Here is a 22318-nt window from a genome sequence, read left to right on the forward strand (position 1 = left end):
TAAGATTGTTTTCCAATAGAGTCTTTGAGGCTATAACAACCTCAGGCTGCATCAAGTTGATGTTAAATTGCCACAGTAAAGTAACTGGCTTTGGAACAGATTCTGCTGTTTAATCGATGAATTTTATGTTCTGTGTATGCTATATAACCTAATCTTGGATGGTGAGCTATTGCAGATTTGTTTGAAATTGAAACATCCAGTCATCATGCACACAAACTGTTTGACAAATTTCCTCTGAAATAAAGCAGTAGTCAAAAGTGCAGAATTTTGGTTGCATCAGATTAGCAAATTTCAAAAATGGCATTAAATAACAGTTTGATCCGAGAACTTTATGAAACAGGTAACAAGTTAGGGTCAGAATTACAAACAGGGGAACATACTGTCAGCACGTTGAGAGTGAACAGACTCTCAGCATGTTGATCAAATTTGAAGGATGTTTGTCCATGATAGAACAATCACCCTCTGATTTGTTACAGATTGCTCTTGTGCCTACAGTAACTGAATTGAAACAACTCAACTGGCCGAATCATTCAGATGGCCAGATGAGACTACTCGTTATCTCATGTTTGATGGAGGTTACAAGGATTTTAGCACCTCAAGAACCTTATGAAGACATAATGAAGGAGGTACTTAAGTTGATCATTGATAGTTTTCAAAATTTTGGAGACCTCAATAATTCTCATTTCTCTAGAAGGGCTGCTATAGTAAAAAAACATTTGCAGAAATCAGATTATGCAATCTTATGCTTGACTCAGGATTGTACGATAAAATACGCACCATGTTTAAATATCTATTAGGTACAATAAGAGAAGAACACAGTGTAGATGTTATTGCAGCCATGAAAAGCATTATGGTTGTGACAATTAATGAGAGTGATGCTTATTTCCAGCCACTTCTACAAATGTTATCAATTTCCAACAGAGAACAAAAGGGTTTTCAAGCTGCTTATAAGTTAGTCAACAAGGTGCACTGAAAATTGAGAAGTACAAACAACAACACGCTAAAGAAGAACTGAAGGCAAGGGAATTACAGCTCTGAGAATCTCAGAATACGAGCAAGAACCAAATGTGGAAAGAGCAGATTTGTTTTACTTGCAAGCATTTTTTGTCACTTGGTCACACTTGTGATGGGGATAACAAGGAGGAAAAGACAGCTCAAGAAGTACAGATCAGCATTGAGAAAGTTGTAGAGTCGTTAACATAATGAAGACAATAAGAGGGAACCCACTTTGGTTAGTGGTAAGGGTTATTCTAGCATCTTATTTGGTGAGTTGGAGGTTATGATTGACAAACATTATGGTGGTCACAAGGTTTACAATGAATCTCTCCACGAGAATGGACTAGGTGAAAACAATTGCATCATAATTAATGAGGTAAAACATTTTGAGATGGAGAGAACTAATAAAAAGTGCACAGTTAAAAATGATGATGTCAATATAGGGGCTGATTTGAAAAACCAATCAGAAATTCCATTTCTAGTTAATGATTTCAGAGCATCTACTTTGGAGGATAAACTGAAAGTATCAGATGAAATGGTTATTGCAGCCTTAGTGCACCTTGATAACACCCATAAGAGCATTGAAGAGGTGTTGTGGGAAGTTCAAAAGGAGGAAAGGGGAAAATGGACAATGAATATAATTAATATTGGATTTTTACATATGCTCAAAGAGGCATTGGAAATGATCAAATCAGATTACTTGAAGTTTCTGAAAACAGGGACATGGCTATCAATCATGTTGAAGATAAAGAGGAGATAGATGTGTTATCTCTCCAACTAAGTATGACACATCACTCTTTATTCCAAGCTGAAAATCAGATTTCTATGACAACTACTCCCATGGAAGATGATCATAGAATCAAGGATATCTTGCACATTGTAGAAGGGATCAATATCCTTGGTAAGAATGAAGGTGAATTCAGTACCCCCACTTCACCGTACCTACATGAGGTTTATTATGATGAACAAAGCTGTAAGGACCAGCAAGAAGTCAAACAGATGGGTTCTGATTTTTACAACACGAAAACAAACGATTTAACTTTCAAAACTACGTGTTATGGTGATCATTTTATTGATGGAGATGTTGAGTTGAGTGATGATACTCATGGTGATGATAAAAATTCAGAATTGTCCTTAATGTATATTGGTAGTTTCTATCGATTATCTAGAGACATATAACCAAGTCTTCGTGAGATGGCAGCTATGTATTTGCTAGTTGGTGATTTTATCTTTATGCACGCTCCAGCTATCAATGGGTTCTACTTTTGGTCTACTACTATTTTTCCGGAATTGGTTCAGCCTCTAGAGGTTAGCGAGTTGTAGGTTGATTCGTGGAGATACATTACCTTGAGACACAAACCTTATGAGAGGTTTACCCTTCTGGTACATTGGTATAATGACAACAATGTCATCTTCCGTATTGCTGGTCCGGTTTATAACAGTGATACGTGGCGGACTTATGAGTCAAACTTCATGCATTTTTGTGGTTTTGGTTTGGTGATCTGTTTGTTCACTTGGTTGATCTAGGATGATAGGTTGTTAGACATCCATCACTCCTTCGAGGATCGTATTAATAGGATGGTTTGGGATACTGGTGTTGACCGGATGTATGCGTGGCATTTTGTGGATTCTTTTCTAATACTACATAATTTGAGATTTGATATAGTTATGATAAAAGTCACGCAGCCTACAGACGGATCGGTACTTCACAGATCTACATGGGATTTAGGGATCTGGTTGATGAACGAGTTGCACTCGGACATCTTGCTTTGTAATGTGGCAGAATGTGTTTTCAGATTGGGCTATAGAGCTACCTGTAGATGGACATGGGACTCTAGTATTGGATTATGGACCCATGATTTCCTGAGGGCAAGCAATCTCGAGGTGGGAGGGCTGTGGGACATTAGGAAATTTAAAAGATTAAGATATATTCATATAATATTGAAACTGACTATGGGAGCATAGTTTGAATTTATAAGAAGGTCAATTTAATATTATAAAGTGGGCAAAAAAGTGACAAGGATGGATAAGATGAAAAGGTAGGAGGAGAGTTGAAGAGTCATAGCCTTGAGGATTAAAAGGAGGAAACCTCATTCATTTGGACACATTTTGGATTTGAAATTCATTTTTTGGTTTTCTCTTTGGAGAATTTTGGGAAGCTGTTAGCTTTCTCTTGTTGATGATCCTGAGGATGGAAACCTTCAAGCTCTTCTTAGGTGGATTGTATGTAGCCCCGATTCATCTTTGTGATGGATTCACATCATAATTCACATTGGGATTATAGGTGCATTGATTGTTTATCTCCAATTTGACTGTATTTCTGTTTTTAAGATTGGACTTGATTGTTATTGATTTGCTGATGTATAGTGCAATAGCGAGTTCTGGAGTTTAATGAGTATTTGCTGGTTATTTATTGGTTCATTGCTAGTTTATTTTGCTGGTTATTTGGTATAAAATATATGCTTATATTCTGAAAACTGTTTGAGGAAAAATTGGGTAAATATCCTATTGGGGATGGTACATCTACCCTTAGAAAATTCCCTAAAAGATCACCTATCTACTTTAATATAGCTGTATGCATTAGTTCAACACGTAAGTTTTGTATTTTTGTACTTCTTATAGATCTACAGTCCACCATCTTGTAGTCAAAGTTTTGAGACCATTCAAAGAATTTAAAATTATGTTGTATATACACTAAATTACTACCTAAAGAATTTAAAATTATGTAAATCTAAACAATCCATAAACATTAAATTTTCCTTTGAGATAGAGGTACTACTTGCATTCCGTGAATTTTTTGGAGACATTTTGCAATTTCTTCAATAGAAGAGCCACCCACTCTTCCATCGAGCAATTTGATCGAAATTTTTGCAATGTAGGTACTTCCAATTTCTTCTAACTCTTGTTTCTTTGGCCTCTTAATATCATGTATTCCTTGCCCCGATCAAAGTTGATTCTTAGGCCGTGCCTTGTTTTTTTATCTCAGTAGGTGACACAGGAGCATCCTAGGGAAGTTAGCAATCTTGTATGCAGAGGCTTCGTGCTCGAGTTTGTGGAGTTATGATTTGTGCGGTTGGGGTTCTGTTCGAGGCATATTGGGGAACCTTTCCTTAAGTGCGTGTGATGTTTGGAGTCATCATCTTGGAGTTAGAGCCATTTTAGTGGTTGCTAGTAATGTGTTCCTATTTGCTGGCAGAGCTTTGGATATTGTATTTGTGAGCTTCGATTCGAGGGTGTTGATGTTTCTCCTCTTGGATTTGGATAGTTGGTTGGCATGTGGACCAATGTTTAAGTGCGTCTATTCATATGTGGTCTTATAAGTTAGTTATGCATTGTAAACTTGGGGCCTGTCCTAAGTATTTAATTTATGTCATGCATTTAATGTTTGTTGCCAAGCTGACTTGTGGCTTGAAGGTTGTATATAATGTAGGTGCATTTAATTAATGTAATTGGCTAGGCCGACTTGTGCTTTGGTTTAGTATAAGTAGAGGGTCTTAGTGGAGTCATTATCATTCAACATGGAGAAGGAGTAGCTGAGAGGAGCGAAGTGTAGCAGAGCTAGTAACTAAGTGTGGGCTTGGGAAAACAAGAAGGTTGCTTGGTGGCTTGCCAGCACGAGTTTAGATTCTTCTTGGAGTTCTCTACTAGTTTGCGGATCTGGGCTAGCTAGTGGTTTGGATCTTGTGAGATCTTACTGAACTGTAATTGTAATTGTTGATGTATTTGGCTGTAACCCGGAAGGCCTTACAGCCGGGTATGTTGGATGAAAATCTTAGTATGAGAATTGACATTGTGTGGATCTAAATCTTTGTGTTATTGTTTATATTCTGTTGTGTGGTTGTTTAGTGGGGGCTAGGACATCTCTTGTGAGGACTTTCTTGCCTTGGACTGCGTTAGTAGGGTTTAATTTTTACTGAAAACCTAAGCTCTGTTATTAATTCTAATTGACTTCTATCTAGTATGCCTAAGCTTATAAGCTCGATTTTTCTTATTAGGGCATTTCAAAACTCTACCACTTTCTATTACACGGATTTGTTTTGACCAACCCTTAATACCATTCTGCTGGAAGTGGTCAGGATTGATTGTATTCAATTTTGGGCCCAGGGGTTAACATCCTAAAGCAATACAGTGCATAGCAGAAGCAAAACTAGGGAGTTTTGAGGTAATTGGTAAAACCCATACCTTGGATTTTTTATAGCTTAAGTCCACTGTGTCTTGCAGTCCCCTCTCTTGGCTTTTCTGCCTCTTACGAAATTCCACCATGATTCCGCCTCATCGGGTTGAGGATGAGTCTTACCCCTTTGTTTCCCTTATGTCGATACATAGTTCCTCCTTGACAATTTAAGATTAGCATGTTTGTTTCCTTGCTTTGAATGGGAAATCCAAAAGTTGTAGTTCCTATTCTGCCCTTGAATTTGTTGATTCAATTTAACATTCTGTGCCCTAGGCATTAAGTCCCAATGTAGTGTTTTCCCTTCATTTGCCTAGAGGGCAAAGGAATTTCTTTACCGAGCCTAAAAATTGTCATTTACAGATCCTATGCCGTGGTTCAATGAAGGTTTATTTCACATTAGTGATCTCCTGCGATTCAAACAAAATTTATCACATAAGTTCGCCATTAAAATTATAATTATAATACAACAATAATAATATAATAAATATATTATCAATAATTATCAATATATTAATTATATCATAATAATTATATTATAATAACCTTTATGTTATCTATCTCGGGTTGAAGGAATCGAACCATAGCTACAATAACATTAACATATATATTTGTAATACATAGGTTAATAATATATACATACCTTGTTTCTAAATCGATTGCTAAGACTATTAAGAGGATAGGTTGGTTTTGTCAGCTATAGATGGAATAAAACCTTGCAATGTAGGAGGAAACTTCCAAAATGGCTTAGGACATGCATTTCCACTAGCTCGAGGTAAGGTGCCAAGATGGTTAAAATCATACAACTTATCATTCCATTCTGGAGGGCAGATAGGGTTATATAAGGAGAGCAAAAAGCCAAAGATCCATTCAGGTTAAGTAGGAGGTTGATTACGGATGTGCCTCTGCATCCCTGAACTTTGAAGAGTTAAGAAGGAGGCAGTATGGCCTTTGTACTTGTTAATTGTTGGTTACCTCATATTGCCTTGGATCGTCTCCCATGGGTGCTCCCTAATAGCGATCAATTGTTTAGGTGGAACTTCAAAGGTATCTGTTGAATAATTGTAACTAAATTGGTACATTATTGAATTTCACGTTTTCTTATTCTGTGATGCTAACTTGGTTACAGGCTCAAAATTCAGACATGAATTCGACAAGACACATTTCCAAGCATGGTCCAAATCCTTATTATTGAAACTTAGGGCAAATCAAAGTTCCAATAGGAGACATTCCACATAAAAATTTCTACGCTGAACATGAACAATTTTGTGAAAACTATACTATATTCTTAAAAAGTGACAAATTCATTCCTCTTTTTCTCAGTAACAGATTGTCGCTTTTATTAATAATTTAAAAGAGATTTACATTGAAAATTAAGTCTTAAAGTAACTTCCAAAAACACCATCTTTATCCACCTATCCAATCCTAACATCTGAAAGCATCACCAACCTAGTCGCGCAAACTGAACCCTAACCCTACACATCATGCCCTCAAAAGTTACAACATGCCCACTGCTATCAACAACAAAATTTACATGCCCACTAACAACCATCCTTCTAGCTTATGGCAATAACATTTTTTCGGACGAAATTACAGAAACATAAAAAATAAGACATCAAAAGACAGGAAAAGGATTAAAAGCACTCAAGATCTGGTATGTTTTCTTGTATTTTGCTTTGAATGTGCCTGTTCTTTCATCTGCTTTGTGCCTCCCTGCCACTGCTTCTCTTTCTTGGCGAGTGCCTCCTCTGAGGGATCTCGACCTACCCGACCCCTCTCTGCATTTTCTGAACTTCTCTGTCCTGTTGCCAAATGGTTACCACCAATTTGAGGCCTGTCCATCCTCAGCATGCTTCTTTGAAGATGTATCTGCACTTCTCATCAGACCACCAAACAAAAGTGGTATATGATTCACCAGGTCATCATTGAAATTCTTTTCCAACTCTGGTACAACTTGATCTAAAATTGAGTCCATTCCTCCAAGGAACTCTGTGGGTCCAATGACCTTTATCATCATGCTTACATTCCCCACTGTCTCTCCCAACTTTAGACCCCAAGTTATAATCATTGAGTAAACATCTTTGTTCGCTTTGTGCCTATTTTTAAGCTGATTAAACATGTCCCCTAAGATCGATGTTACAGAGTTAGTCAGCTGATGATCCTCAAGTGCAATCATTCAGTCCGATCTTTTGTTTGACACCGGCCCATGAAATGGATTTTGATACTTAATTGCTTCTAATGTGAAGAATGTTTCCACTATAAAAACCAGGCTAGACCCTTCCACACATTACCTGCTACCATAATAATGAGCTCAAAAGGAAAAGGTTTTTCAATTTTTTTAGAATGCCATCCACATCCTATGCAATGTCCTCCCATCAAGCTCCCTGTCATTTTGGCCAATGCACCAGTTTTAATTTGCCTCACCGGTACGCCACTTTTTTGCCATTTTTATTGTTCCTATCAAAATAAACGGTTACTTTGTGGCTATGTTATGATTTCAAATTACTAAATTAGTGAATTCTTCAAATTTGAATTTTCCTTCTCAAATGATTGGGCCCAATTTGGTAAGAGATCCGCCTCCTTATTTCCTTCTTGTTTCACATGCAAGATTTTGAAGAAATTAAACAAAGCTGATTCAGCTCCAATAATATCTTCATGCCAAGCTTCCATTGTGCCTTTAACAATTGCCTGAAAAATGATTAGGGAATTCCCTTCCGGATGCAATCTAGTTGCTCCTACCCTTCTAGCCACCTTGACTGCATGGACAGATTGGCTTTTGCAGAGCAGTCAGATTCTGCTGCTCTGCGGATTTGTAGTGTAAGTGTAAAATTAATCAATCACGAAGGATTATTATCTGTAAATGTAAAATACCAAACTGTATAAATAGGGAGGAGGGTTTAGAATTAAGGCATTCTTGGAGGTCTATAATCCAGAACCTGAGAACTGGGCCCAGATATATTTTGGAAAATTATTTTATCGTATAACAGAGAAACTGGCAATTTATGATTTTCACAAGGTATGTTTTTCTGTACTCGTTGGAAAGTTATCTATATAAGAAGCCCAAGCTCTGAACCCATATACATCATTCATCTTAGTGATGAATCAGGGAGTCTGACCTAAAACATTGATGTTGTAATACATTACTATGAAGTCGTCCTTAAACTGCATAAAAAGTTTTAATTGACTGCATGAGCCCGAATCTCTGATATTTAGTTTCTTAACTGTAGAGATGTTTATGTTTTATCTATATTAAAACTTGAATATGTGGTTGTTTGAAATTTTCAACATGTTCTGTTTATTTATTTTTCTCTAGTTAGTGTTATAGACTCATAGGGTACACTTATTGGGTGGTATGAGTTTTAGTCTTTTAGATATAACTTGCTTTCTATGGGTATCTGTAGTAGTGGTCAGAGAGGTAGATGGAAGGAAAGTCACAGGGCTCATTGAATTGCAGTCATGAAGTTTGAAACTCGTTGGACTTCTAATAACACCTAAATTTCTTAAAAATCACCAAAAATTGCCCAAATACTTGTACAGAATGAGACCTAGGTTTTAATATTAAAATATATTAGAAAAATGAGTCTTTAAGTGTAACATGGTAATTTTTTGATCTTGTAAGTTCAGACATTGGGTGTCTGTTCTACTTACTAATTCTTTTTATTTTTTTAGCTTGACACAGCTAGGGCATCCCTAATCTGGAGCTTATACCTTATGTTTGACACTCTATCTATAGTGAGGGCCCTCGTTTTAGTTTAGGAAATCCTCCACTATAGCACCCTGACCCGGCTATACCATGCCAACGGTCTGGGTGGGAGGAGATAGAGTTTGCAAGGATAGGTGTGGTTTTTATTGATCTTTTGAGACTTGTGACTTTTGTTGCTTGGCGTCTCTCCATCCAATGCCTCAATTCAATATTTGAAAAATTTAAATTAGATATTTAAATATAATTTACTTATTATTTAATATATACAAGTTTATTATTTATCATTTATATATCATTAATAGTTAAATCAACATTTTAATAATTTTCAATATTTGAATGTTATTAAATTTACTACAATGTATTTAAATTTAACATAAATTAATCATTTTGTTATTTCAAAATTTGTCTCCTCAAATTTCATTGCATTTGTTTAGCTAAACTTTATCATGAACCCAAACCTTGTGACGTAGGATGGAATTGTAATGTTGGGCATGGTTTTTATTCATAGTCTTGAGACTTGCTCGAGTAATCATAACACTTCAGACTTGCTCGAGATGGCATATGCATGCAGGTTTGATACTTATTAAGAGGGGAGTTTCAATTCCAATCCATATAACTTCATTTGATTCTTCTAGCATTTCCTTGTTTCAAAATTTAATATCTGGACTGGTTAAGAGTGGTTGGGGATCCAACATTCTTCTTGATATACAGAAGTCATAAGCTAGCTTGAATTGAATTATAGATAGATACTGGCCATTAGTCACCTTCTGGGGAATGTATCATCATGCATATACCCAGTGCTTGTTTTTGTGACAGTTCCTTTAACTAGTGAATTACTGTAGGCTTATCGGCTTGCACAGGCTGTCAATACAGGCTCATTTCTTGCCAACCCTTAATTGGAAGTGTAAAAAATTTTAAACTCTTCGGAAGAGATTGTTTTATTTAACATTTACTAGTAAATGTTAATGTGCATATTGACTGTTGATATACGTTAAATTCTTGCAGGTGTATGCTACAATGCAGATTGAAGAAAGCTTTTAAAACATTTCTTGCAATAAATTCATGTTTAATTGGAAGAATAATCAATAGAGGCAATCTGAGTCAGAACTCTTTTAGCTAAATAAATCCTATGAAATTGAGTGTGGATTACAATCTCCAATATTTACCTGCACGATTTCAGAACGTTAGAGCTGTTTTATCTGGAACTGAGCATGTACTTAGTATCTCAAGCAATATATTTCAACTTATGTGCAGGATCAATTGTACCACATCTGGTTATGCATCTCCTGCTTCAACTTTTTCGTGTTTTTTGATGCAGAAAATGCTTGTTCCTATAGTCATGGCACATGAAGGGTATGGGATCAAGAAAGAGAGTGGAGTCCGCGACAAATATGTCTGTTGCCTTCATCCATGCCTTGGAAGGACATCAAAATGGAGTCTTTTTGAGTTAAACAGGCACAGGGAAAGATATCATGATGCAGGTCCTGTTTCTGGGCGTTTGAGAGGCAAGCAACGGTCTGGAAAGTGGCCCCAAAGATCAAAAAGAGCAAATGAAAATGCTTTGAGGAGGGAGAGGTTAGATGTAAAAAAAAAGTGTGATAAGCAGGAAACTACCTATAAACATAGATTGATTAAAGAAGCGATGGCTACAGAGGGTGTCTTTCATCAGGGTGAGTTGAGTGAGGAAGCCCAAAGAAATATTGAAGTAGCCTTGGAGAACTACAAAAGTAGGCGTGAGGAGAGAGAACAAGCTACATTAGCCAGGATTCAGATGAAAGAGAATTTGGCTCTAGAAGCAGACTGTCGGTATCCAGAGGAAATTGTTGAGAATGTTAAGAATCTAGGAAGCACAAGTGAATCCCCCAAGGTAAAAATCCTATTTATTTAAGATTAGTTTTTATAGTTTGGATAGTGGAAATTTTTTTACCTAATATCATAGTTGATTTGTAGATGATTTATAGGTTTATAAAATGTAAAACCTTTAATTTCATGGTTTCTTTATTTAATTGCCTGCAAAAGAAAATTTTGAGATTGAAGGCGTCTAAATTATTTGTGTATATGGTAAATGGAAATATGAAAACAATAGGCAATTGTAAATTTTTGTAAATAAAACCCTGGTTAGGCTTCATGTTTGTTATCCTGGGTTATCCTTAAAGTTTTAAGGCTATGTTATAAAGCCTGGTAATTTTATGGATGTCATGCTTTTTGTATAACATTATAGAGAGAAGAAGATTTACATGGAGATATCTCCAATTCTCCCTTTTAAATGGGTACTGCATTCAAATTTTAGTGTTTTCCATCGCAAGACTTCATAAAATAAGAACTTGTTTTGGCCATAGTAACCAGGCCTGAAAAAATCAAATGGCTTGGAATATTCAAAAGTTTTTAGGAATCCAGAATTTTGAAAAAAAAAAACTCAGTTAATTGTGGAGTTGTACAACAATTCTAGCCAGTCCCAAAAAGCCTAATTGAACTGAATTGAAATGACATCTGGCTGGATGTGGTAACCATTGTTTTGCCTTCACGTTTGCTGTTCTGGATCATCCTAGAAGCTTTTAAGGCTATGTTCTATATTTTGCTATTTTAATGAAAGTTTCGCTTTTTGAAACTTGTGATAAAGTGTCAGAAGGGAAATCAGTAATCACTTCTAACCTTAAGTCACAAGGTTCGAGTTCGAGTTCGAATTCAATGAACATGAAGTTCGGATGAAGCTCGGCAAGGTCCAAAAAATTGAAAAAAATTGACATGAAATTTACCCTAGATAATTTTAAAAAAAATAGAAGATATAAATAATTATAATAAATAAATTAATAATAATAGATGAACATACCATATATTAATATTTTACTAATATAAAACATAACTAAAATCTATATATATATTTTTTGGTCGGTAATAAGTTTGATTTTATTAATATAATAGTAGTAATTACATCACAATTCTAGGGTCCTTCCTTCTATCTATAGGACCATCCTTTACAAGAAACTATATCTCCTACACATTCTAAATATAAAAGGCCTCTTTTAGGCCAATTTACATCAGGTCATTTCTTCTTAAAGCTTGCAACTTCTAAAACCTTGTTCACATACTCCTTGATACTCCTGAAACCAGAATCATTGGATCGATTTGCCCCAATCACCTTCTTCTGTCGTAATCTGGACTTCTTCAAACAATCTCCTTGGAGCCAAAACAGCCTCTATTGCATGGACTTTTTTCTTCTAGGCTTCCTGCTCGTCAAAAAACCAACATGTTGACAAAAGCTTCGAAACTTCCCATTGCTGTCTTCATCCAAAAAGATTTCATTAAAACCTCGGGTGTCCTTGCCCTTTCAAAAATTGACACCAATTCTTCTACACTTCACGCATGGCGGATGTTCCTTGCTGACCGTTTTTCTTTCGGAAAATTCTGTGGAACCGTCACCCTCTTCTTCTATTCATTATTGGCCAATATTGCACCTTTGAGTGCCTGCCATGCACGGCGACGCTCATTTGTGTAAGCTTCTTGATCTATTCGCTTGCGCGGCCAACTAACAAAGGGAAATATCCCTTTTTCAGCACCTTCTTCCTCATTTGCATATCCCTAATTGAAGTAAAATGCCCATCCCGGATGTGCCCATTCCAGTAGGGCTTCCATGTTTGGAAATAGAACTTCCTCAAAGAGCTCCTTCATTACCCAGGCGACCACTTGTTCATGCTCACCTACATGTAAACCCCATGCCATAATCATGGCAGCTATATCCACTTGCAATTTCTAGCGATGCTCAGCTTCATGGAAAAACGACCCTAATGTTTCTTGCATGGCTTGAATAACTTCCTCTGAAGGACACTTCACCATTTTTTTCAACCGGTGGTCTGCAACACTCCCAAAAAGCGCTTTTTGTTGTTTGGAAGTTCTAAAAGTGAAAGTCGGTTCCATTGGACCTGCAACAAATTACCAAGTTTATGCAAATTTATGATTGAAAATAAATGTCTCCTCTGTTTTATAGAGTCTCTCACACTCTTCCTGACGACATCTCTTATCACTTCATCATTGTAATTGCCGGCCTCTTAAAAGCTTGTCCTGTCACGGCACGAGTAATAAAACTCGCACACTTCTTAAAAGATTTGAAGTGTTTTATAAATCTTTCCAAATCTGTCATTCTGACTATCGCGTCCTTGCATTGGCTCGCTTTGTGGTTAATTACATCACTTCATCATTTGGGTTTAAATTTATATTTTCCCTTTTATTTGAATGTTTGATTTGAACTTCTTCATCACTCAAAGATAGAGCCCATTTGGATAAAATATCTGCATCTGAATTTTCTTCTTGTTTAATATGCGTAATTTTGAAATCTTCAAAATGACTTAATTCTGCCATAATTTGATTGATTATAACCTCAAGATGCCAAGCATTAGTTTGCAATTTTGCTATTACCTGCACAATTAAAAGAGAATCTCCTTCCAAGTGCAATTTTTTAATCCTCTCCTTCCTTGCTAACCTTACTGCTAGCAGTGCTGCTTGGCATTCTGCTATGTTGTTGGTTCTTGTAGGTAGGTTTTTAGCACCTTTCAAGAGGACATGAGCTCTACTGTCTCTTAGAATAACACTAACTCCTAAGATTCTTGGGTTGCCACTAGCTGCTCCATCAAAATTCGCTTTCATCCAACCCTGCTGTGGGACTTTCCATTCAATTTTCCTTGGTTTATCTTTTTTCTTTTTGGTTACTAAAGCCCCTGAGGGAGATTTGAATCTTATCCCTGGCTATGAAGCTTGTAATATACTATCATCTTTAGTGTAAGGAATTTGCATAGCTTGTCTTTTTGTAGCTGAGACACTAACTGTCTCTTCAATAGCATTAATTATTCTGTTTAAGCATCTTAGAGTTTCTTTTTCTTCTCCAAAAATTCTTCTATTATGTTCATTCCATAGTTCCCACATTATAAGAGATGGAGTTGCTTGCCAAATGCTCGAGAGTGTTGTTTTCCTTTGCTCCCTTGGCCATCCATCCATTATTACCCTTTTGACACTTTGAGCTCTAGAACCTTGCGATCTTAATTTAAATTGCATTGTATCCCAACATTTCTTCGCATACTGACATTGAACCAAAAGATGATCAATAGTCTCCTCATTCTTCTCACATAGAGGACATCTTGATGGGCCAATGATGCCTATTCGCTTAAGTCTTTCCGCTGTTAAGATTCTCCCATTGTAGGCTAGCCATGCAAAAGCCCCTGCCTTAGAGAGGATGTCTTTGTCCCAACATAGATCCTTTGAAGTGAAGATCTCCTCATTTTTTTTAGCCAGCATATTGCATCCCAATTTAACTGAGTAATTACCTGATTGAGAACCACACCAAATTATTTTGTCCTGCTTAAGACTCACCATGATGATTCTCTCTTTGAAAATGTTCTTCATTTGCTGTTTTTGTGACTTTGTTAATTCTTCATTTGAAACATCTCTCCAACACCATTCCTTCCCTAATAGCCCATCCTTTTCTGTCATATAGTCAGCTACTGAATTTCCCCACTTTTCTTTGAAATATGTTTTTAGGTCCATATTAACAACCTCCTCATCCAAAACCTTATGCCCATTCCAAGAGTCGTCCCAAAATTTCGCTAGTTTGCCATCCCCAATACGCTAAGAAATATGTTTGACTATTAGCTGTTTGCATGAGAGCATAAAATTCCAAATAGCTGAACCTAAATTCCAAATAGCTGAACCTTTTGGTGGGTCTCGAATTGTTAAGATCCTATGTGCCTCTTCAGAATCGAGATATTTGCCTTTCAAAATTCTTACCCAATATAGCTGTGAATTCTCAAACATTGCCCAAATTAATTTTGCTCCCAGTGCTTTATTCATTAGTTGCCAATTTCTTATTCTAGCACCCCTTTCTGCCTTGGGTCTACATATTTTTTCCCATGCAAGTAGGGGAATTTTGTCACCTTCATTTGATCCATTCCAAAAAAATTTCCTCATTTTCTATTCCAAAATACGGATTACTTTCTTGGGTAGATCCAAACACATCATTGCAAAAATGGGCATGGCTGAGATTACTGTTTGAAGCATTAGGATTCGACTTGCTGAGGATAACCATTTCCCTTTCCATCCTTCCATTTTTTTCTGACATTTCTCTATCAATTTATCCCATAACTTTGCTCTGTTTCTACCTGCAAAAAAATGAATACCTAGATATTTGTTTGGCAACATCCCTGCTCTTATGTTCATAATCCTGTAATTCTAAATCTGATATTATTTGGGGTGTTGAAGAAAAAAATCTCTGATTTGTTCCAGTTAATAAACTGTCTTGATATTCTACCATAAAGTTCTAAAGTGTCCTTCATATTCTTGGCTTCCTCTAAACTTGTTGTTCCTGCTAAAAAGGTGTCATCTACAAATTGTAAGTGGGTTAAGGCTTCCACTATCCCTGTAATTTTGATTCCTTTCCAAACAGCTTGTTCTCGTTGTTAATGAATAAGCCTCCCTAATACTTCTACCATTATAATGAAAAGAAAGGGGTATAAGGGGTCCCCTTGTCTAATGCCTTTCTCTTGTTCAAAAAAACCTTGGGGGCTTCCATTAATGAGCACTGAAAAACATGGTGTAAATAAGCAGCTCTTTAACCATTGTAACCAGTCCGGACCAAAACCAAACCTTCTTAAAACATTTAGCGAAAAACCTCTGTCCACCTCATCATAGGCCTGTTTTATATCTAATTTAACCATCATATTTTGAGTTCTTGAGGTTCGAATTGTGTGGACTACCTCATGTGCTACTACTACCCCTTCAAATACGGATCTCCCAAGTAAGAAATCACTCTGTTCCGCTGAAATAATAGAGCTAAGAACTTGTTTAAGCCTGTTTGCCATGACCTTCGAAATAATCTTATAAACTGTATTACATAAGGAAATTGGTCTAAAGTCTTCAAAGGTTACAAGTGTTTCTTTCTTTGGCACTAAAGCAATAAAGGTATTGTTGAAATCTTTCAGGATGAAGCCTCCTTGCCTAGATTCTTCAACAACTTCCCATAAATCCTTTTGAAAAATAAAATGCAGTTTTTGGAAGACCATAGCAGGAAAGCCATCTGGGCCTTGGGCTTTGTCCCCTCCTAAATCTTTTAGAGCTTCCACCACTTCGCTCTCTTTGATTGGTTCCATTAAAGTTTTATTTTGGGAGGCAATAATCTTTTCTGGGATAACATTCAACACTTCATCTACCTCAATGATTCTTCACTGTCTGCTGACCTTTATGAGAGAAGAAATTAACTGCTTCCACATTGATTACTTCTTCATCTTGAATGAGTGTCCCATCAACACTTTGAATCTCATATATTTTATTATTAGCCCTACGAATTTTTACTGAATTGTGAAAGAATTTAGTGTTCCTGTCCCCCTCCTTTAACCACACTTCTCTAGATTTCTCTCCAGTAAACTTCTTCTTTACTTAGACATACTTCTAATTCCTTCCTAAGCACTTTCTCCTCCTTAAAGTCTTCCTCAAACATTTTGTTTTCAATGACTTTAAGACTCAAAATTTTAAGTTTCTCCTTTACCTCCCTTTTTTAATCAAAGATATTACCAAAATGTTCTCTATTCCAAATCTTCAGCTGCTCCTCGAGATATTGTAATTTTTTAAAGAAGATGAAAGCTTTATTACCTTTCCTTATTGGGGCATTTTCCCACCATTTAGTAATAAGGTCGGAAAATCCTTCTGTTTTCATCCACATAGCCTCAAATTTGAAAGGACACTTGTCTGGAGTATTTTCGTCTTGAATCCTTAAACATATTGGAAAGTGATTTGAACCTTGATAAGGAAGGATTTTTGCTAGACCAATTTGCTTAAGCCCAATTTCCGGCCACAAGAAACTTGTCCAACTTTTCTGCTATATGCACAAAACCCTCCCTTCTATTTGTCCATGTGAAATCACCTTTTTTAAACTTAATTTCCACTAGACCACTGTCATTAACAAAATTACTAAAATCTTTCTGACTCTTCAAAATCCATCCTTTCCCACCCTTTTTGTCCCTTGGGTTCAGAATTGCATTGAAATCCCCTCCAAGGATTGCCACATCATTATCGAGATCTTGCACTTATGTGGATAGGGTTTGCGATAAGATCCTTTTTTGAGCATTATTATTTGGGCCATAAATATTGAATACCGAAAAGGAGCATTGTAATTGTTTTACATTAACTCTAACCCATTGCCAATTACTATCCAAGAAAACATCAGTAATTTCTAAAATATCCGGTTTCCATAAAATAGCCATACCTCTTGAAGCTCCTTGGGCTCCTGACAGTAAGCACTCCCATCTTTTGAATTTGTTTTTGAAAAAAGAAAAGTCCTCCTTTATCTTCGTTTGCTGTAGCAGCACCAAGTCCGGTTTCGATTGATCAAGACATCTTTTGATCAACCGAATCTTGTCAGGAGCATTGCAGCCCCTGACATTCCATGATAAGGTTTTCATGGCGCCCGGGAAAAGGCTAAACCTTTTCCCAATCTCAAAATTTTAGATTGGCTTGCATCATTGCCTGCCACCTCCAACATTAATCTGATAAGATTTGGGGCCCCTTTTCTTTTTGCTCCCCACATTTTGTTTCTTCTTTTTTGAACTTGTTTGTTCTATTGATCTTTCCTCCTGAAAGCCTAGGCATTCAAAAAGGCCAAGATCATGTAAATTGTCTTTCTCTTCCGGAGTCTCCTAAGATGAATCTTCTCCTTCTTTCAAGCTACCACTATCCATAGTTTCCTCAAAAGAATCATTCAAATTCCTATTAGGAGACATTTCTATATCCTTGAAAATTTGGTTTTCCTATTCTATTGAAGTCTTCCTACCTTGATCTTGCATCTTCAAGGGTGTTTCCATAATATGTTCTTCACAGTCTTCTGATATTAGAAACTCAGGCTGGGCTGTCACTTTGTTCTCTTCACACACCAATGTCATTGAGGGTGAGGCAGTGACTTGTTCATGTGACTCTTTGCCTTGCTCCCCACTCCTCATGTTTAAAACCTCTTCCCTGTTTGCATCCCATTGCTCGAGAGGGGTTTCTGTCACCAGTTGAGTAGAAAGCACTTTATCCTCATGCATTCTGACTTATGTTACCTCATTAACTGCCTCTGTCTTTGCTGTCTTTTTTGTTGGGGGCTGCTGCTGATTTTCGCAGGGATTGTTTAGATGAGAATTTAAAAGAGTGCTGTTCTCTTTCTCCCTCTGGTCTTCCTTCCATTTCAAAATCTCTAAGAGTCTATCCACCTCTAGCCTTTTCCCTTTTGCAAATATACTGTTCTGTAAGGCTTCTTCAGGGATTGAGTTCTCATCCCCTTCCCATACCTCTACAGGCTGTTTCCACACTCCATTTTCTGTGCTAAGAGTGATAAAGTCTGGGCATGGGTTCCCCTCCTTCACATCGACTAGAATCGTTGGGTGAGAAGAGGAATCCTTTATGTTCAGCACTTCTTCTGCTCTTACATAAGATCCAATCGTGTTCCCAGTCTCTGTCAAAACCTCCTCCCCCTAGTATTCCGTTGGTAAGTTATAGAGATTAATCCATAAAGGGAAAGTCTGCAACTTTTCTTTGCCTGGATCAAAATTTGGTTCCCAATCCTTCATATACATGCCTTTTCCTTCTAAAAGATATGGGCCATTATTTAAAATTTCCCATTTGTCAGATTTACTTGGTGCCAGACCTATGTAAAAGCCATTTGTTAGGGTTTTCAGTCTACAATCTTCCCCCATATGGCTTTACATCCTAACCTTATAGTTCTTACAGAGGGCCAAGGGCGTAACCATTTAAAAAAGAAAGCCTTCTTTTTTAAAACCCCTACTGATTCTTGCCATTTCTCATTATCAATGTGCACAATGGACATTACCTCGTAAGTGATATGCTCATCAGGGTTTTGGGGTGTGTCTTTGACTGTCTCTTTTGCTAGTTCTCCCGTTTGTTGCTGCATTTTAGGCGGATAAAACTTGTGGGCAATCTGTGTAAAATCAAATCTGTCAAACTTCCTGTAGAGCGGTTGTTTTCCTTGGGTCTGATTTCTCCATTTCCTCTCATTCCACCTAACTGGTCTTCTTTATGGAGGATGAAACTGATCATTTCGCTGGAAATCGGGCATCGACCTCTGGTTAATATCATATCGGTTGAAAGGCCATTTGGGTCCAGCTTGCTGCCCATAAATCCTTCCCTCGTGTCGACGGAAACCTGAGCAGAAGTCTTCTTGCCTTATCTGATTTCCTCTGCCATAACCAGGTAGCCGTTGCCTCCAACTGCCATAGCCTTCCACTTCCCGCTCTCTCGCCGTTTTTTAACTAAAATCTATATTATATATAAGTAATTATAATAAATAAGATAATAATAATAGATAAACATACAAAATATTAAGATTTTGTATTAATAAAAAAATAAGATAAAATATATATTAAACATTAATGAGTTTTTAATAAAAAAATATTTTACTACTTATAATGAAATAAAAATTACATCCATTCTAATAATATCATAAACCTCATTATAAACATAATAAACCACCAATGCCTAAAAATGAAATAATTTTTTTAGAAATGTCTGTCGGGGCTTGTTAACTACCGATGGGAGATCGTGGAGAACCTGCATAAAATATTCATGGAAGCCCAATGAAGGCTGACTGCAAATGTAGACGACAGTAAATTAAACGGAAGCGATGAATGAGTCATCAAAGTCAACGTTGTTCTGTTGGTGAATATATAGAAGGTACCATTCATTGACTGGGCAGATTGCTGTGAACCCTCTTTCCTGTTCGTGTGTCGGCTTAAACCCTCGCGTTGGCTTAAACGCTCTTTCCTGTCTGTGCCAGACAAAGCAGCCAACAGAAAGACTCAAAAATAAAAATAAAAATACATCTGTTTAAATACAAATTTGTTAGCAAATCTGATCAAACTTCTTTTAACCCTTGAATATGCGACAAATTTCAGACTTCATCTTTGAAGTTCGTTGAGCCTTGTTTCAACTGTAACATCTCTTTTATTGAACACTGCTTCTGAAATTTTTCGCATTCACTATGTTTTTTAATTTTAAAAGTTTAAACTTGCTCTGTTTTCTGTTGCCTGTCTTCTGTAACTGCATAATTGTTATTTTCTTTCTTTTTGTTGCTTATGTATTCTGTGTTTTCACTCTTTGGATACATTTTTTAAATTGGTAATGTGCAGCCTGGCTGTGAAAATATATTAATATTATAAAAGATTATTGCATAGAGTTTTGCAGGAGATTCGAGTAGTGATCCCACCCATGAGACAAAATGACCGTCCATTTACATTTAAGGCCACCCGTGGCCAGGACAGAGACACTTGAGGAGCTGAGTAGACTGGAGCAAAAATACAGACAGCCATGTACCATGTAGAGTATCATTAGCATTGTTCTGGCACCACTGTCTTCACATATGCATATTCTGCATATACACATTCTGCAAATTCTGCATCTACAGAAAAACAGCTTTGCTGAACATTACCAGTAGACCTACTACTAATTAGATTGAAACCCAGATAGCAGTATAGTGACTTCTCCATATGGAAACCTAGGACCAAGACCATATATCAAAATACCAAAACAAGCTCTCCATACAGCAGAGACCCATTGCATCATTTGGCTACCTAGGGACAGCTTTCAAACATAAAAAGCCAAACTAGACCACAGCTCCATTAACACTTGTTAAGTGCCTTTGTATAAGGCTTCAGAACTTACCATAGTGGCGAAACTCTTTAACCAAGGAAACCCATCATGCCCAATGATCATTGCCTTGTGTACAATCTCTTTGCCGACCTGCACCCATCCGCGATGTTGCTCTAAACCTTGCTTAGCCAGCCTGAAGATGAAGGGCTGACAGGTTACCTTTGTGTCTGACTCAAAGGATTTAGGAGTGTCATCTGGCCATGGCAACTTGACACCTGGTTCAGCTAGTACCACCAGGTCAATGTTGTCAACAAAAAGATCATCCTTGAAGACAAGTCAGAGCAGCAACAGTGCCTGCATTTTTCTTCAGTAATGTTTAGTAGTGGTGCTAAGAACAGGGATCAGATATTGTGTTGAACCTATACTGGTTGGTAAAGGTCAAGAAGTCCTTGCCTAAGAGCATCCTGATGGTTTCCATAGTCAAGATGGTGGACGGATGGCATATAGCATCTAGCGTATGGGCTGAGATATGTTCTAGGAAGGACATTTGTCTCCGAGTGCTTTTGAGCCTAATAGGAGTATCCATGCATGCAGAAGCATCTCGAATAGAGCTTGAGTGCTATTTATAGCCTAAATGTTACCTGGTTGGGCTAGCTTGCAGAGAGCAGTCATTTAATGAGCCATAATTCACTTTCTATGGGTTTGAGTTGATTAGACATAGGCTGCATTTTAACCTTATGTTAAATCTTCAAAAAATTCACCATCTGTGCTGTAGACGGTAGGAACAATGCCATATCTGTACATAACGCCACCATCTGACAGGAAGTGTTGTCATCTGTCCTTACGATTTTTTTTGTGATTTGCTCTCCAGGTTGTTTTCTTGAACAGTCAAGTGGTATGTCAGAAATTTCTCATCATTATTCCATAGGGCCATTTCCCTGATGCTTTGAGAGGTCACTGTTGTCATAGTTACTGAGACCTCTGATGGAGGTAGGATTCTTTCACCATGTTATTGCCTCATTAATATGTGAGGTGACTTTCTACTTGAGTGTCCATTCCCAATTGACATCAACAGCTTTAAACTTTTCCTTGCTGGTGGGTTTTAATGCTTAGGTAATATTTTCCCATTATAAATCCGTCTGCCATCACATTGGCCATGTTTTCAGCATCCTTGTTGGCAGCCTTGTAAGCATGGTCGATAGTGAGCTCAAAATACTCCAGTAGCTCCATGGCTCTTTCAAGTAATGCACTGAGTCTCCAATTGGGGATTGAACCATTTCTTACTGCATTTACCACAATTGCAGATTCCCTTTCTATTTCCAACATGGCGATTTCTAGATCCTTACATAACAACAGTCCTTCAATAAGTGTTCTGCATTAAGCAATATTTTCACTCTTCGATTTTTATTAATAGGGAAACTTCTATTATTCTTTGACTTTCTAGGGTTTGGTTGGTAGGTAATTTAACATCATCAAAATTTTTATATAGCTTCATGCTCTGATGTTTTCAAAGTGCATATATCAAAATCTTGTTGCTCTAATTAGTGCTTATATGTGATTTACTAGATCATGAAACAGGTTAAGACTAAACGTTGGGCTGTTTTTTAATGACTACAAATTTCTGAACACCAAATCATGGCAAATCTTTTGGCTAACAAAATTTAAATCTTATTTATCACAAACAATATGTTTGGTAAACTGATTTGATTTGGTAGTTATTTTTGTATTTATTTATAATATTATTTTGCTTTTTTTGATCGGGAAATTTCTGTATATTTTATTAATATTTTAAATATGGATTTACAAATGTTTATCATTTCTAAAAATCA

At 36.8% G+C, this 22318-nt stretch overlaps 1 protein-coding gene across 31 annotated transcripts in view; it reads left to right on the forward strand.

Annotated features, from left to right (window-relative positions):
• LOC149556241 (uncharacterized) overlaps nt 1–22318 on the forward strand; it is a 123927-nt gene that overhangs the window by 61189 nt on the left and 40420 nt on the right. For 16 of the 31 annotated variants that reach the window (XM_089830403.1, XM_089830423.1, XM_089830397.1 and 13 more), the window contains one exon: nt 10189–10737. In XM_089830403.1, coding sequence (XP_089686529.1) covers nt 10189–10737 — 549 coding nt within the window. Of the gene's footprint in view, nt 1–9420; nt 9442–10124; nt 10738–22318 lie in introns of those variants that run through there. The other 15 variants (XM_089830395.1, XM_089830422.1, XM_089830396.1 and 12 more) reach the window with 2 other exon arrangements.

The sequence above is a fragment of the Cupressus sempervirens genome, chromosome 5, assembly GCF_028749045.1.
Source record: "Cupressus sempervirens isolate cs-2001-9-10 chromosome 5, ASM2874904v1, whole genome shotgun sequence".
Classification (NCBI taxonomy): Eukaryota; Viridiplantae; Streptophyta; class Pinopsida; order Cupressales; family Cupressaceae; genus Cupressus; species Cupressus sempervirens.